At 39.1% G+C, this 14762-nt stretch overlaps 1 protein-coding gene across 1 annotated transcript in view; it reads right to left on the bottom strand.

Moving 5' to 3' along the window:
* CORIN (corin, serine peptidase) overlaps positions 1-14762 on the bottom strand; it is a 189216-nt gene that overhangs the window by 8129 nt on the left and 166325 nt on the right. Inside the window, exons 14-16 of the mRNA XM_081813164.1 lie at positions 13299-13415; positions 10672-10721; positions 10344-10518 (exon numbers count right to left, since the gene is read on the bottom strand). Coding sequence (XP_081669290.1) covers positions 10344-10518; positions 10672-10721; positions 13299-13415 — 342 coding nt within the window. The remainder of the gene's footprint in view (positions 1-10343; positions 10519-10671; positions 10722-13298; positions 13416-14762) is intronic.

Raw genomic sequence — 14762 nt, 5'->3', positions numbered from 1 at the left:
ATTCAGAACTACTAAATTTTGCTTCTAACAAATATTCATCCACTTGCTTAAATCACAAGCAATGTTTCAAACAGTTGAACACTGCAAATTATTTGTAACAAGATGAAATAACAAATTTCAGACTTAATTACTAGATTGTGCTTAATCTAATTCTAACAGTGAAAAATAGAACTGCTAAATGTTAACTTGTATCTAGTAGTTTATTGCTACACAAGCTACTGTCCCTATGGCATTAACATCTGCCAAAAACAAACCAACCAAAAGAGTACACAGGAAATTCACATAATTTTTGTAATCAGTGAGGATATTGTTCTTTTTCCTTTTTATGAATATGACGGAAAAAATAAAGTCTCTTTTAACGTCTTTTTTTCCAAGTCTGGCAAAAACCAGGAAAAACCACAACCTGTTACTTGAAATGGGCATATAAAGTGAGGGAACTGTGTATCAATGGTATACGGGCATAGTAAACACATGCTGGAAAGAATGAGTCAGAAATAACGGCAGAGACAACCCCGTATTGGTGGAAGCAAAAAGAGGAAAGAAAATTTAGAGCTACGTGAATGCCACACGAGTCTAATCTCAGTTCATATTACCCCCCGTGGAGAAATACATAGGAACAAGCTATGTTCATATGGGCTTTCCAATGAAGAGTTTGAGCGACAAAGAAAAAAAGCCAAGTATACCCACTGAAAGTCTTCAGCATAAGGGGTACTTTTTCAAACTGAGCTGTCAGACCTCAAAACAGCAGCACAGAGAAATGGCACATCCTTAGAGAAGTTTCTGCAGAGACCCCTCATGTTCTGGGAGGGACGAAGCAGGCAGAGAGGAAGTCCAGTGAAAATCCACCAATCACAGTGAAAATGGCCGAGGAAGACGTTAAGAGACCTTTTTCTCCTTTCATTCTAGCTCCAGGTGGCATTTCCTTGTCTGAAATTCACATTTACGGTCTAATTTGCTTCATGCCTATATTACTACTTTAATAATGGATACACTTTACAAAGAACATTGAGATAATATGATTTCAATGTAGAATTCTTCAACCATCAGCTCTAGAGAGAAAGCCCAGCTACATATACATCTTAGATGACATGCAGGAAAACTTATACAAAATTAAAGGCACACCATCCTTGGCCATAAGAACTGGTCAATTTGGTTTACATATGCCAGCCTGAACCCCAGTTTAGACACAAAAATGCCACATTTTTATTTATTTTAGCTAGCCAGGTTTAGAGATGTTCTATCTTCATCTTTTCTTAAGAGCATAAAATTTCCCTTTCTTTCATCCTTTCTGGTTTTGCTTTAATATATTTAACATCATTTTAAGAAAAAAAATTAATATTTATAATTAATACCTGTGATAGAAACCACCCTATTTTACAAGTCTTACTCCAGAAATAGCACAGCTAAGTAGTGATTTGGAGGTAGTTGAAGGTGACCAAATTTGCACTAAGAAATATCACATAATGGCATCATTGCTGTTCTACAAATCTCACGACCCACTTACTTTTATTTACTTACTTACTTATTTATTTAATACATAGAAAGAGCATGAGCAGGGGGAGCAGCAGGCAAAGGGAGAGGGAGAAGCGACTCCCCGCTGAGCAGGGAGCCCTATGCGGGGCTCAACCCCGGGACCCTGGGATCATGACTTGAGCTGAAGGCAGACGCTTAACTGACTGAGCCACCCAGGCGTCCCAAAGTGAGGGATTTTAAACTTATTTTAAATATACTACTGGATTTCCAACCCTCTTACTTTTAATATTGTGTTCTGCCCTTGGTATTTGTAAAGGATTCTCTTCAACACACCCAGGGAACAGACTTTAGAATGGGGTGATCACAGAGTGAATATGTGAAGGGACCAGATGGAAGTCATAGCAGAGTGTGTCAAATCACAGGCTCTGCCCATCTGGAGGGTCATCCACTTCTCCAATCCTGCTTATTGCTGTCATGTTGGAATGCCAGGTAGGACCTGACCTTTTGAATGTTCAAGGGAAGCTAGAGTTCTGGATTCCTTTTAAGGTATCCACAGTTTTAAATGTTGCCCCCCCCCCCAAAAAAGGCAATACAATAAGCAAAATAAACCAGCAGCCTGGATTTACAGTAGTATAAGAGCTCTACTTCATAGCTTTCCTAGTATTTCTATACACATTATTTCAAGTGGTCTTGCCAACTGTGAGATGTAACAAGAATTCTTATTCCATTTCATAGAAGAGAAAGCAGTGACTCACAGCAGATGAATGACTCATCTAAAGTCACAGAGGTAGTAAATGATGGTAACAGAATGCTGGTCCCTTAAACCCCTAGACCACACCTTTTCTACTAAACTTCTCTGGAACAAAAAGAAAGGTCCACAGGCACCTACATCGGAATAGGGTACTGGCCACAGAAAAGCATGTCACACATGCTTTTGGTGAGTGACAGGATGGCAGATAGCAGGAAGAGATCTTCTCTTTCCTGAACATATCTCCCGGACATGATGGGGAGCTAGCCACCAGTGATGAAATTACAGAAAGTGAACAATCCTGTTATCCCAGGATCCAAAAAAGCAAGAGAAGAGGATAGTCACATACATATCCTAGAAATTCAAGTATCAGATTTCAGAATGTTTGGGGGAAAAAAAGGCAGACATGATATTGTATCCAGGGACTCTTCAAGTACAGATCAAGAGAGATGAAAGAAATAAAATGCCAAATTCTAATGCTACCATCACAAGTGACTGCAATAAGAAAATGAAGAATCAGCTAAAGAGTAAATGAGACTGCATCAGGATCCCAGAGCTTCGCAACTGGGAACTTTATCACAAAAGAGAGGCATGAAAGTGTAGCAATTACTGGAAATTCTTAATCATAGACTGAACAGGGATTTGTTTAAAAAGGAGAAATGTGGGAAACATAAAAATGGCTTCTCTGCAAAATAATGTGCAAGGACAAGGAAAGGGGAAAATTTCTGTCTGTGGCAAATAATATTAGCAAAGAACTAAGACAAAACAGAACTGTTTGGAGTTTCCTTTGCTTCCAATTTCTCTATTCAAAGAGGATGTTCTTCAGACAATATGCATAAGATTCATCTTCCATTTGATAAAACATACAGGTGCTTAGTACATGACAATGTTGACCTGATGTGTGGTCTAAGATTTGGGAGGACTCAGTGAGACACCATTGACCTTCAGTAGATGAATTAACATTTCTAGTTCCAGACAAATTATAGTCCTAACTACTAAAAGAACTGCACATATGATTACTAAGAAACATCTAGAAGGACCTGATTAGTCAGTGAGCAAATATTTATTGAGTGGCTGCTATATATGCCATGCTAAAAGAAATGAAAACACAAGGGTGAGGAAGACAGTTCATGCCCTCACAGAGCTTTTATTCTACTGCACTAAAGAATATATAAAGAAATAAGATTATCCTGGGCACTTAGAAGTGACAAAATAGGGTTATATGATAGATGACTGAGAGGGGCGATTTCACTGTAGCCAAGATGGTTAGGGAAGGTCTTTGACAAAGTTGTACTTAAATAGAGACTTTAATGACCAGAAGGAGGTAGTTTTGTGACTCTAACTGTAAAAGCAGCAAATTCAAATGTCCTGAGGTAAAAATGAGCTTGGAGGATTCCAGGCACACAAGAAAGGCTAGATGTCTGCAGCCCAGTGAACCATGGGAGAGTAGAGGGTGATGCAGTCCAAGAGCTAGGACTAGATCTTGAAAGGCCATGATGAGAAGATTTTATTCTTGTTACAGTGGGAAGGGTTTAAGGCAGGGGGAGTGACATGGTCTGATTTACATTTTAGAAAGATAACTATCTCACTGTGTGGATAATAGACAATAAGGGGACAAGCGAGCAGTCAAAAAGACCAGATAGGAAACTGTTTTAACAGTTGTTATGGATTGATTATGTTTCCCCCACCCCCAATTCATATGTTGAAGTCCTAACCCCTGGTACATCAGAATATGATCTTTTTGGAGATAAGGTCTTTACAAAGGTAATCGAGTTAAAATGAGGTCATTAGGATGGGCCCTAAGATGGCTGGTGTCGTTATAAAAAGGGGAAATTTGGAGATAGGGATGCACACCAAGAGAACACTATGTGAAGATGAAGGCAGAGATTTGTGTGATGCTTCTACAAACCAAGGAATGCCGGAGATTGCCAGCAACCACCAGAATCTAGGTGAGAGGCATTCTCTCATAGCCTTCAGAGGGAACCAACCCTTCCCACACCTTGATCTTGGACTTCTAGCTTCCAAAACTGTAAGATAATAAAATTCTGTTGTTCAAGCCACCCAGTTTATGATATTTTGTTATGGCAGCCCTAGGAAACCAATATAATACTGAAGACCTGGTATGATGATGGCTTAGACTAGCATTATAGCATGAAGATGGTGAGAGGTGGTTGGGTTAGAGATAATTTGGAAATTATCTACAGAAATTATCACTGAGTAAATGTCAGAGGAATTAAGGATGATTCCTAGGTTTGGTGAACCAATGGATAATGATTTTTACTGAGATGGGGAAAGCTTGTGAGGCACACAATTATTTAATCAGTGGGAGAGGGTAAGGAACCAAGTTTGCTTTGGCAATTAAAGTAGGATGTTTATTACACATTCAAATGGACATCTCATCTAAGCAGTTAAATATACATGTTTAAAGTCGGTGGGTAAGGGTGGTGATTGGGAAAAATCTGGGCTGGAGATATAAGTTTGGAAGTCATGAATAAATGTATGATATTCATATTTTATTTTCAAATATATCCATAATGATATTCATATCAATACTTGATATTCATATTTCAAATATGTACATGTATTTGCAACCATATTATTAGATGACTGTAGACCGATAAGAAAGCCAAGAATTGGGTCCTTGTCTTAGCTCAGGATGCCATAACAAATTACCATAGACTGAATAACTAGAATAACATACACTTATTTCTCATAGTTCTGGGAGCTGGAAGTTCGAGATCAGGGTGATTGCATGGTTAGGTTCTGGTGAAGACACTCTTGCTGGTTTATAGATAACAATCTTCTTTTTGTAACCTCATATGGCAGAAAAAGGTAGCAAGCTCTCTTCCTCTTCCTATATGGACATTATTCCCATTATGGGGTTTCCACCTTCATGATCTGATTACTTCTCAAGGGCCTCACCTCCTAATTCCATTCTGTTGGAGGTTAGAGTTTCAACATGTGCATTTGGAGGGGAAACAAAGCCTGCAGTCCATAATAGCTCTGGAGCATTAAAGCATTCAGTGGCCTAAAAAAGGAAGAGATGGGAAAAGAGAAAGAAATGGGTAGGTTGGTGAAATAAGAGGAAAACAAGACTATTTTAGTTTTTCTAAGATAAAAGTGAAGAAAGTATTTCAAGAAAGATGTAGTGATGAAATACTAGAGAGGGTTTCAATAAACTGGAAACTGAAAAGTCACCATTGGATATGGCAAGATGGAAGTCATCAAAGACTTGGCCATATCTGTGCTATACCTGTGATGACTTTGATGAGAGCTCAACCAAAATCGGTTGAGGAGAAGATGGGAAGTGGAAAAGGGGGGCCAATGACTGCATGAAAGTCTCCCAGGAGTTTTACTGTGAATTCCAGCCAGAATGAGCAATAGTTGATGAGAGATGGAAAATCAAGAGAAGGGGACTTAAGTTAGTGATATCAAGGCATGTTTGTTGAAGAGAAGGATCCAGCAAAAAGGAGAAATTAATGATGCAAAACAGAAATGATTTTAAAAATGAAGTCTTTAAAAAGATGGAGGATATGATTATCTTAAATAGAAACAGAGACACATCTTCCACCCGAAGTCAAGGGAAAGAAGGGGATATGGCCACATTTACAGGTAATTTGTTGAGATTAAGGGTAAGACAAGGTGAAATACATGATGGTGTCTCTTTTCTCCATGAAGTATGAGGTGAGACCAATGGAGGATGAGAGGATTTGGGGAGAGAGGAGATGTCAGATAGTTGTCTCTAAGGGTAGAAAAGTGACTCTGCTGTGGAGGTATATTGGAAGTGTCCTATATTGTTAGATGCTCATTCGAGATTCACGATCACACATTTTATGTGCGCTGTTAGCTGTCAGGGTGTGTGATATTCTTCAGCAATTGTTAGCTGTTCAGGTGCAGATGCAGAGGACACGGTAGGTAGTTGCATGACTAGAAGAAACACATAAGTCACTACAAAGCTTAAAAGGGGAGGAGCTCCCAGTTTCTGTGAGCCCCAGAAACTATGAGGTTTGGCGCATATTTTAAGCCAACTTCTGGCCACATGCTAAACCCAGATATTTTCCACTGGAGAGAGGAGGATGAGAGAGAATATCTCCATAGGAGGCAGCGCAGTGGCAAGCGTGGAGTCAGGTCATTGTCACCAAGGACTTTTTAAAACCACATTTGCTTACTGTCCAGTGCTGCTGGAAAATAGCACCCCAGGGGAGGTATGGATCCAAAATGGAGAATTTCTGCTTTAGCGGACACTATTACTGACAGGAATGGATCAAATCGCTTAAGTTGATAGAACGGAAAAACACATTGTGAATTACCAGCACAGTTCATAAGCACCTAGAGATAAAGAGGGAATCATGAGGACACATCATGATTTAACTTTTAATAAAAAACAGACTAAGCCTCTCACTTCCTTTTCTGAGTGCACTAACAGACTGCTAGACCAGGACAGCTGGGCAAGCACAGTGATTTTGTTTTGTGGAGAATGAGAGAGGGAGCTGTCCAGAAGGACTGACGTGATGAGCTTGGAGCACAAGGTTAACTGAGAAGAGAAGGAGCACGAGGAGATGTGGGACTGAAATCACTGGGGGACACATGCAGACCAGCAACTGCAGTCCTGTTGGAGAGAAGAGCTGATTGGGAGAAATCACAGTGTGGGTGACATGGCGGGGTTAAGGGTTATGTTCATATAGGGAGGTGATCATTTTTCATGTGCATTTCCTGGAGAGGAATTAGGTGCTTCTGACAATGACTACTTGTGGGCCAGCCTAGGAAGTTCAGCCTTAAGACTTTCAGAGGCGGAAGAAGGCAGAAAATTGCTTGTTAAATTACCCCTGAAAGCCAGTCTTTCTTTCTCACAAGTGTTAAAGTTGAGTTGTGATTAGGGCATATGGGACTTGATCTGATCAGCTTAGTATTTCATATGTTTTTAATTTTCATTTGGGATTTTTAAATACTTCTCCATAAAAGAGCAAAACAAACTTGTCCTTTTTTTTTTTTTAAACCAATATAATTAAAAGAGACAAGCTTGAGAAGACCTACAGATGGGTCACGCTGGGCCTTGCCAAAGTATAGAATCACAATATGAAGTGAATCCCATTAATTGCAGCAGTTGATGGCTTCAGCAGAGAATAAGGCTTACAATTAGAAGTTCTCAAAGCTTGCAGGCCACTGGAGAGATTGTAACATGGAATCCGTTATTAGCACACATTCAAGCAAAGGCTTATTTGATGTTGGGCAATTTCTAGCTTTTTATGGACAGGCCAGGTCCCTCTCAACAGTCCTGTTTAGTTAGTGTTCCATGAAATTTCACCAAGACCTTTGATATAATATCCATTTCCTTAATTGTAAACACATATTTCTTCTCTACTGCAAGGTTTCTTGTTAACTTTACAGAGCTATCAGTGAAAGAGGAAGCTTGGATACCACATACGGAAATGACAGAAGTGGCTTGACACATAAAGAATATTATTCCCTTAAAGAACTGCTGGATTTATTTAGGTAATCCTAAATTAGGTGTTTTGATGAATGCACTCTTGATAGTGTCATCTCTGCTTATCACGGAGTTATCAATCAGAACTGGAAAAGACATCTGGAAACATCTGGCCCCTTCCAAAGCAATAACACTGTCATGTATTTCCCGACACACTACACAGACTCTCCCAATCATTTTTGATCTTTACACATTAAAACTTCTCAAGAGGAGGTTCTGGTTTAATTTTTTATATTTTATTTTCCCAAAAAGAACAATCAACTGGATATACACATTTCCATTTTATAATCACTTATTGCATTATATTCTAATTACTTGTTTAAATGTCTGCCTCCTTACTAGGTTAGCACTCCAAGGAAGGAAACATGTATTCATATCTGGAACCCCCATGGAGAGCTAAGTATACATGCTGGGACTCTAGCCTATAGAAACAAGAGGACAAGGAGGTGAGTAGCTTTGTTTGAGAAGATGTATTGCAGTATTATTAAGATGGCAGCAAATTGGAACTAACCTGAATGTCCATTATCTGGGGAGTAATAGAAAAAGTTATGGTAAATGTAGATAAGGGAATATCATTTAGTTTTGAAAAAGAGCTAGAGCTACATCCATTGACCTAGAGGGAGGTCCATAATATATTGTTGTATGAGAAAAACAACTTAACAAACAGAAGCACAGATTGTGATTCCAAGTTGTAAAAGCAAACAGCAGCACCCTGTGAAAAATGTGTTTATAGGTGAGAAAGAACATTGGCTAGGCTGTAACAGGGGTTACTGTGATGTTGATGAGAAAGTAGAGTATGGAAGAAGATAAAAATACTGCCAGCAAAGTGCAAAAATACTCATGCCGTAATACAAAGGGGAAAGGTAGAATGCGTATTTTTGGCAGTAATTTTTTAAAAGAAAAGCTGACCTTTACTGAGAGTTCACTGATCAGCATCAGGCATGGTTCCCAAGGCTTTGCACAAGACTATTTTACTTACTGCCCGCACCAACCCTGTGCAGTAGGGACTGTTATTTCCCTCATGTCACAAGTGAAGAAACTGTGGACCAGAGAAGTTAATGAATTGATCCGTGGTGACACAGTAAGTGGCAAAGCTAAAAATAAAACAATAGGCAAAAAAAGAAAGAAAGAAATTGCATTTTTTTTCTAGAACTTAACCTGATCAAATGAAAACAATTTAGTTAGGTGATAGAACTATGAATTATTTCGTTTTGAATTTTTGCTATTATTTAATATTTAATTTTACTTAAAGTAAAATTATTTTTAAAAAATAGGGAGAAAAAGTGGTATGGTGGTTTTTAAAACCTGTCCTCAAATCCTCCTCCTACTGAGAGTAGAGTCCTTTGTTTCTTTGCTTTGGATCTGGGTGGGGCTTGTGAGGGCTCTGACCAATCACACAGAAGAGGCACCATGTATGTCTTTGGAGGCTAGGTCTCCCTTTTGGAGAAGCTGGTTCTGGGGGGTGCCAGCCACCAGGATGTACTAAGGCCCCAGCCAACAGGCAGCACTGACTGCCTGACTTCCGATGGTTCCAGCCCTCAGCCTTAGAATCTTCCAGCTGAGGCCCCAGACATGGCTGATCAGAGACAAACTGCACCAGCTAAGTCATGTCCAAATGTCTGACCCCCAGAATCTTGTGTGAACATACTAAATGTTTGGGATTTTTTGTGTGTGTTTGTTATTGTAACTGTTGGGCTTGGGGTTTTTTTGCTCCTAAAATACACAACAGAGGGTTGGAACGGGAGAGGACCTTCTACAGTGATGGTTGTCAATTTAGGGTAGATTTGCCCTTTGTCTTATTTTTCTGCTCCCTTTAGGCATATTGTAATGATTAATTTTATATGCCAATGTGGCTGTGCCATGGCGCCCAAATATTTGGTCAAACATTATTCTAGATGCTTCTGTGAAGGTGTTTTTTGGGCTAGATTAACATTTAAATTGGTGGATTTTGAATAAAGCAGATTACCCTCCATAATATGATTATCCTCATCCCATATATCGGAGACCTAAAGAGAACAAAGACTAACCTCTCCTGAGCAAGAAGCAATTCTGCCAGCACATTGCCTTTGGACTCCAACTGCAACTCTCCCTGAGTCTCCAGGCTGCTGATCTACACCATTAGATTTTGGACTCAGCAGCAACCCCCACAATCATGTGAGACCATTTCTTAAAATAAATTCAGCCCTCCTCTCTCATTGGTCTCTCATTCTCTGGAGAACCCTTATACACATATTGTGGTACCTTTAACTCTCCTTCTCAAAGTCCTCACTAGTCCCTCCAGTATCCTCACCTTCCTGTAGTATACATCAATCCTCTTTGTTGAACCTCAGGTGTATTCGATGTATTTAAAAGGGCTAGCAAAGAGACTAATGCTAGCTGGACAGTCAACCTCCTAAACGTCTTCCTCTTCCTCCCTCTTTAGGGAAAAATTCATAAGCAATATACATCCATTTCCAATAAATGATTAGCACCTACATAGGATGACAACATCAAGAGTAAAAAAACTTAAGCAGATGAAGTAGATCAACTGTGGCTTTCGCACTGAAGTGGCTTCACAGAATGACATCCGCCACTAACAAGGCCCAAGGGACAAAATGATCAAATCCAGGCAAAGCCAAAGGACAAAGTGCAGCTTACCCCTCGAAGCAGTGGGCAACTGTCAGGACCCACTTCTTGGCAATGAGGACACAGCCACAAATGTGTCCACTGGGTTCACTCTGCAGGGAACACTGCCATGGCCACCTTCCGGGGCGACTCGTCCGACCCCCAAGGATCCTCTTGTTCATTCGGGCAGCAGGACGACGCCCGCAGTCTACCGAGGAGCAGGAAAGACAGCGTGTGATTCACCGCTAAACCCAGCGAGATACTTGGGTCTCTGCTGTTAAGTGCAAAGTCCTGTTCTTCCCCTGAGCCAACCCAGTTAAATTAAGATCATATTCCATTGCCACACCACTAATGCTCTCACCTTGTTTAGTACACAGAAGAGAAATCTTACTTCTGCTATGACAAGCCTGCCTAGATTTGGAAACATAAAATGGCATAATGTTAAGTTACATATTTATCATTCACTTCAAACACTTCACCAGTGAAAAGCAAGACATAGGTTCAACCATTCCCAGAGGTCACATTCTTTGAGTAATAGAAATTCATGCAGAAATTCTTGAGGCAGGGCTGTTGTCAAATATCACCTTGGAAATAAGGGTATATGGAGGACGTGTACCTTTTTTTTTTTTTAAGCTTCTTTAATATCATCATAACATAATGTCACATGGGTGGGAAAAGAAACTACTGTTAGCAAAGTTTCCCACATCATCTTGGCTGTGGCACCACCCAGAATATTGACTCAAACCATGATTTTCAAAGTAGGCAGAGGAAGGCAAGGGAACTGGGCTACTTCTTAGAATCTTTGGTGAGGAAGGAGCATGTCAGATTTTTATGTGGATGTCCAAAAGAAGTTGCAAATAGTTTGAGAGAAATAAAGTATCACTTCAAACAGTTAGAGAACAGATAAAGGAACTAAATTTTTTAGACTGGAAAAAAATTTTGACGAGACCTGTGATATTTTTTTTTTTTTAAAGATTTTTTTATTTATTTATTTGAGAGAGAGAGAATGAGAGAGAGCACATGAGGGGGGGAGGGGCAGAGGGAGAAGCAGACTCCCTGCCAAGCAGGGAGCCCGATGTAGGACTCGATCCAGGGACTCCAGGATCATGACCTGAGCCGAAGGCAGTCGCTTAACCAACTGAGCCACCCAGGCGCCCTGAGACCTGTGATATTAAAATGTGGATCTATGATTGGCTGACAGGAAGAAGGGGGGTTAAATTTATTCCATGTATCTCTAGGTGGTGGGATCAGAACCAGTCAGTAGAACTTAACAGGAAGTAAGTTCAGGAAAGAAAGACCTTTCTAAAAATCATAGTTAACCTTTAAAGGTAAGAACATGGGCCATGTTTTAACATCTATCAATGTGGCTGCACAAGAGAACTCACTTTAGGGTACATTAAATTTCAATCACGAAGTTCTCTTCCAACCATGAAGCATTTATTCATAGTATAAATTAAAAAACAAAAGACACTTTGGGACTGTCAAAAATACTGTGATGTGCTTAGAATCATAGATTTCTCAGAAAAAAAAAAATCCCTAAATATGTCATGTCCACTTTCCTTTTTGAGGATTTATTGTGCTTTCATTTCTTGTTAAATCTGCATGGGGGCATGCGTAATTATTTGTATCAATAAATTATATAATACAGAAAAACATTCCTGCTTTTTGCCTTCCCACAACCTAAAGTCCTGTCTCCTCCTTACTCTCTATCTTGTTATCCTTAATTTCTTTGTAGTATTTCCAAATATCTGAAATTCCTTTTGTTTACTGGCTTATAGTCTCTCTGTCCACCTATATAGCATATTCCTTGGAATGAGGGCCCTTGTTCCCCTCACTCACTCCTACATCTCCTCACAACCTGGCACTGAACCTGCCAGAGAAGAGATACTCAATAATCAGTTGTTAATTAGTTAGATCCCAAAATCACAACTTGTAGAAATAGGAAAAAACAGCAAAGACTATCTGTAATAAAAATAAAATAAATTTTATTTTATAGGAAATTGTGGTTATATAAGATCACAAATCTAGTTAGTAAGCCAGAAGTAGAACCAGTTCTACCAACTCCCAATTTACAATTGAATGTATCTATGTACATATGTGTGTATGTATTAAACCTGAAGGGGCTTTTCTGTCATTTGCAATTTGGGGGGAAAAATCACTCTGTTGAAAGATTCAGGTCATTGTTTTGAAGGAAGTCCTTCAGAAATTTGGCTGCAGAGTTCGGTCTCTGGGGAAATTTTCAAGACATTCTAAAGAGAAATGGCCTACCTTTTGATTTCTTTGAAATTCTTAAGTGGTTTCTCTAGCACTTATTAAAAGCTTTGGAGTCAGATTAACTTGGTTTGAGTTGAGAGGCCACTGTGGGCTGTGAGTTTTGATCAAGTTATTTAAATATTCTGTAGCTATGACCCTATAATGTAATAGCCACTAAATAAGTGTTAATTCCTTCGATTTCCTCCATATCCCCATATCCCCAGCCATAGACAAGGGAGACAGCCTTGTTCAAGATGCCATGATTTTTTAGGGAAAATTTTCAGAAGTATTCTTTCAAGGCTACTTGATTATAATTTCATTTTGTGTCAATTTTTTTCCTCAGACTGTCCAAGTTTGATCAGTTCTCATTACTTCAATTCCCTGTTAACTAGTTATATGTAGAATCTGTACAAACTGCAGATATGAGAATTTACTTTGAATAGGATGTGAAAAAACTCCAAAATTAGAACCTAAGTTCTTCTTCCTTCCCCATGATAGTTGCTGTAATCATCATTAAAGAAACATGTAATTAGCAAGAGAAAAAATAATCTATGTCTAGAAAGAAGAAATAAAGCCAAACAGTGTTGAAATATAAAGGCCAATCACCATTCTATGGATGTTCTTTATTGACGTGATAAATTTGGATTATCTTAAATTAGAAGTAGGAGAAGGTCCCTGATGATAGACTCTTGCTCCATAATCCACTCTACACAGCTCTTGTGCAAGCGGTCTTACCCTTTTACCAACAGTTCATGCAAAGTAGTCCCGTTGAGGCTCTCCCAGCTGGAGTGTAATGTCAACCACAGCTGGTTTTGCTCCTGTTCCTGTACCAATTCGGTCACAGATGGTTCTCTAATATAAGGACAAATAACAATGATATATTCAAAGCACAATGATCTTTGACCAGACAATATCATTCCTTAGTACTCACTGTCTTTCAAAAAGAAGCATTACATTATGTCAATATTTCAAGAGGGGGATTTGTATTAGAAATTTGGCATGGAATATGATCAGCAAGAGAGCATCTAAAGCAATAAAGATCCAAATGTTATAGCAATTTTAATCATTCTCTCCACTGACACACATTTGAACTTTGTGAGGTGTTAGAATTCTAATGTATATGATGTAAAAGTTCCAATACCTAAAAACCAAGAGCAACTTTGGGCAGGGATCACAAAAAGTAAAAGAATTTATCTGCCCAGGATTTTTTTTCCTCCTCTTTTCTTACCCAATGTAATCCTGCAGTGCAGCAATACCTTAAAATAAATAAAATAAAATAAAGTAAATAAAGTAAAAAATAAAGAAGTAAGTAAAGTAAATTGATGGCCACTTAGTGTCTATTTGGGCAGTATAAAATTATAATGATGTTTTTCAACATACTGCAAAATCCTCGAGAACTAAAAATTAGGAAAAACTCTGGAAAATAAAGATGGGAGTTAACATTATTTTGCTCTTTACCTATATTCTTACTCAACTTCTACCAATACTTTTCTGTGAATGTCTCATTCATTCAAATAACGGTTACCCTGTATCCAAGATTTAAAACCTTAGGTTTCAAAAGTATTCAGGTTTTGTGTAAAATATTCTATTCTAAATGAAATAATTGGTTCTTTTAGGCAATCCATATTTGCAGAAAACTGTTGGGACTTTCATCACCTAATGCCCAAGGGTAGAAAATGTGGAGGAATTAATTTAGATAGGAAGGAAGAGGGCTGCCTCCGGACCTGGAAGGAAAGTGGTACTTTGCTGAAGTTGGAGGGAGGTAGAGAATTCAAATCAGATAGCCTCTATCTTTCTTTTCAAGTAAAAGGTGAGCACCTTTGATGAAAGTTGGGGGTGGCAGGGGTGCATGATGATGAGAAAAGTGACACATATAATACGGATTTGTTCCCTGGTGGAAATGTTTGGAGAAACACATCAAAGTTAAGTGAGAAAATGAATGTAAGGAAGGAAAATAAAATAAAATAAAAACAGAGAGGGAGGTAAACCATAGGAGACTCTTTTTTTTTTTTAAAGATTTTTTATTTATTTATTTGACAGAGAGAGACATAGCGAGAGCAGGAACACAAGCAGGGGGAGTGGGAGAGGGAGAAGCAGGCTTCCCGCTGAGCAGGGAGCCCGATGTGGGACTCGATCCCAGGACCCTGGGATCATGACCTGAGCCGAAGGCAGACGCTTAACGACTGAGCCACCCAGGTG

Source organism: Leptonychotes weddellii, chromosome 2 (assembly GCF_054177405.1).
Source record: "Leptonychotes weddellii isolate Sample4059 chromosome 2, ASM5417740v2, whole genome shotgun sequence".
Classification (NCBI taxonomy): domain Eukaryota; kingdom Metazoa; phylum Chordata; class Mammalia; order Carnivora; family Phocidae; genus Leptonychotes; species Leptonychotes weddellii.
Note: the sequence above shows the minus strand (reverse complement) of the source record. Positions and strands in the feature narration are given on the sequence as shown.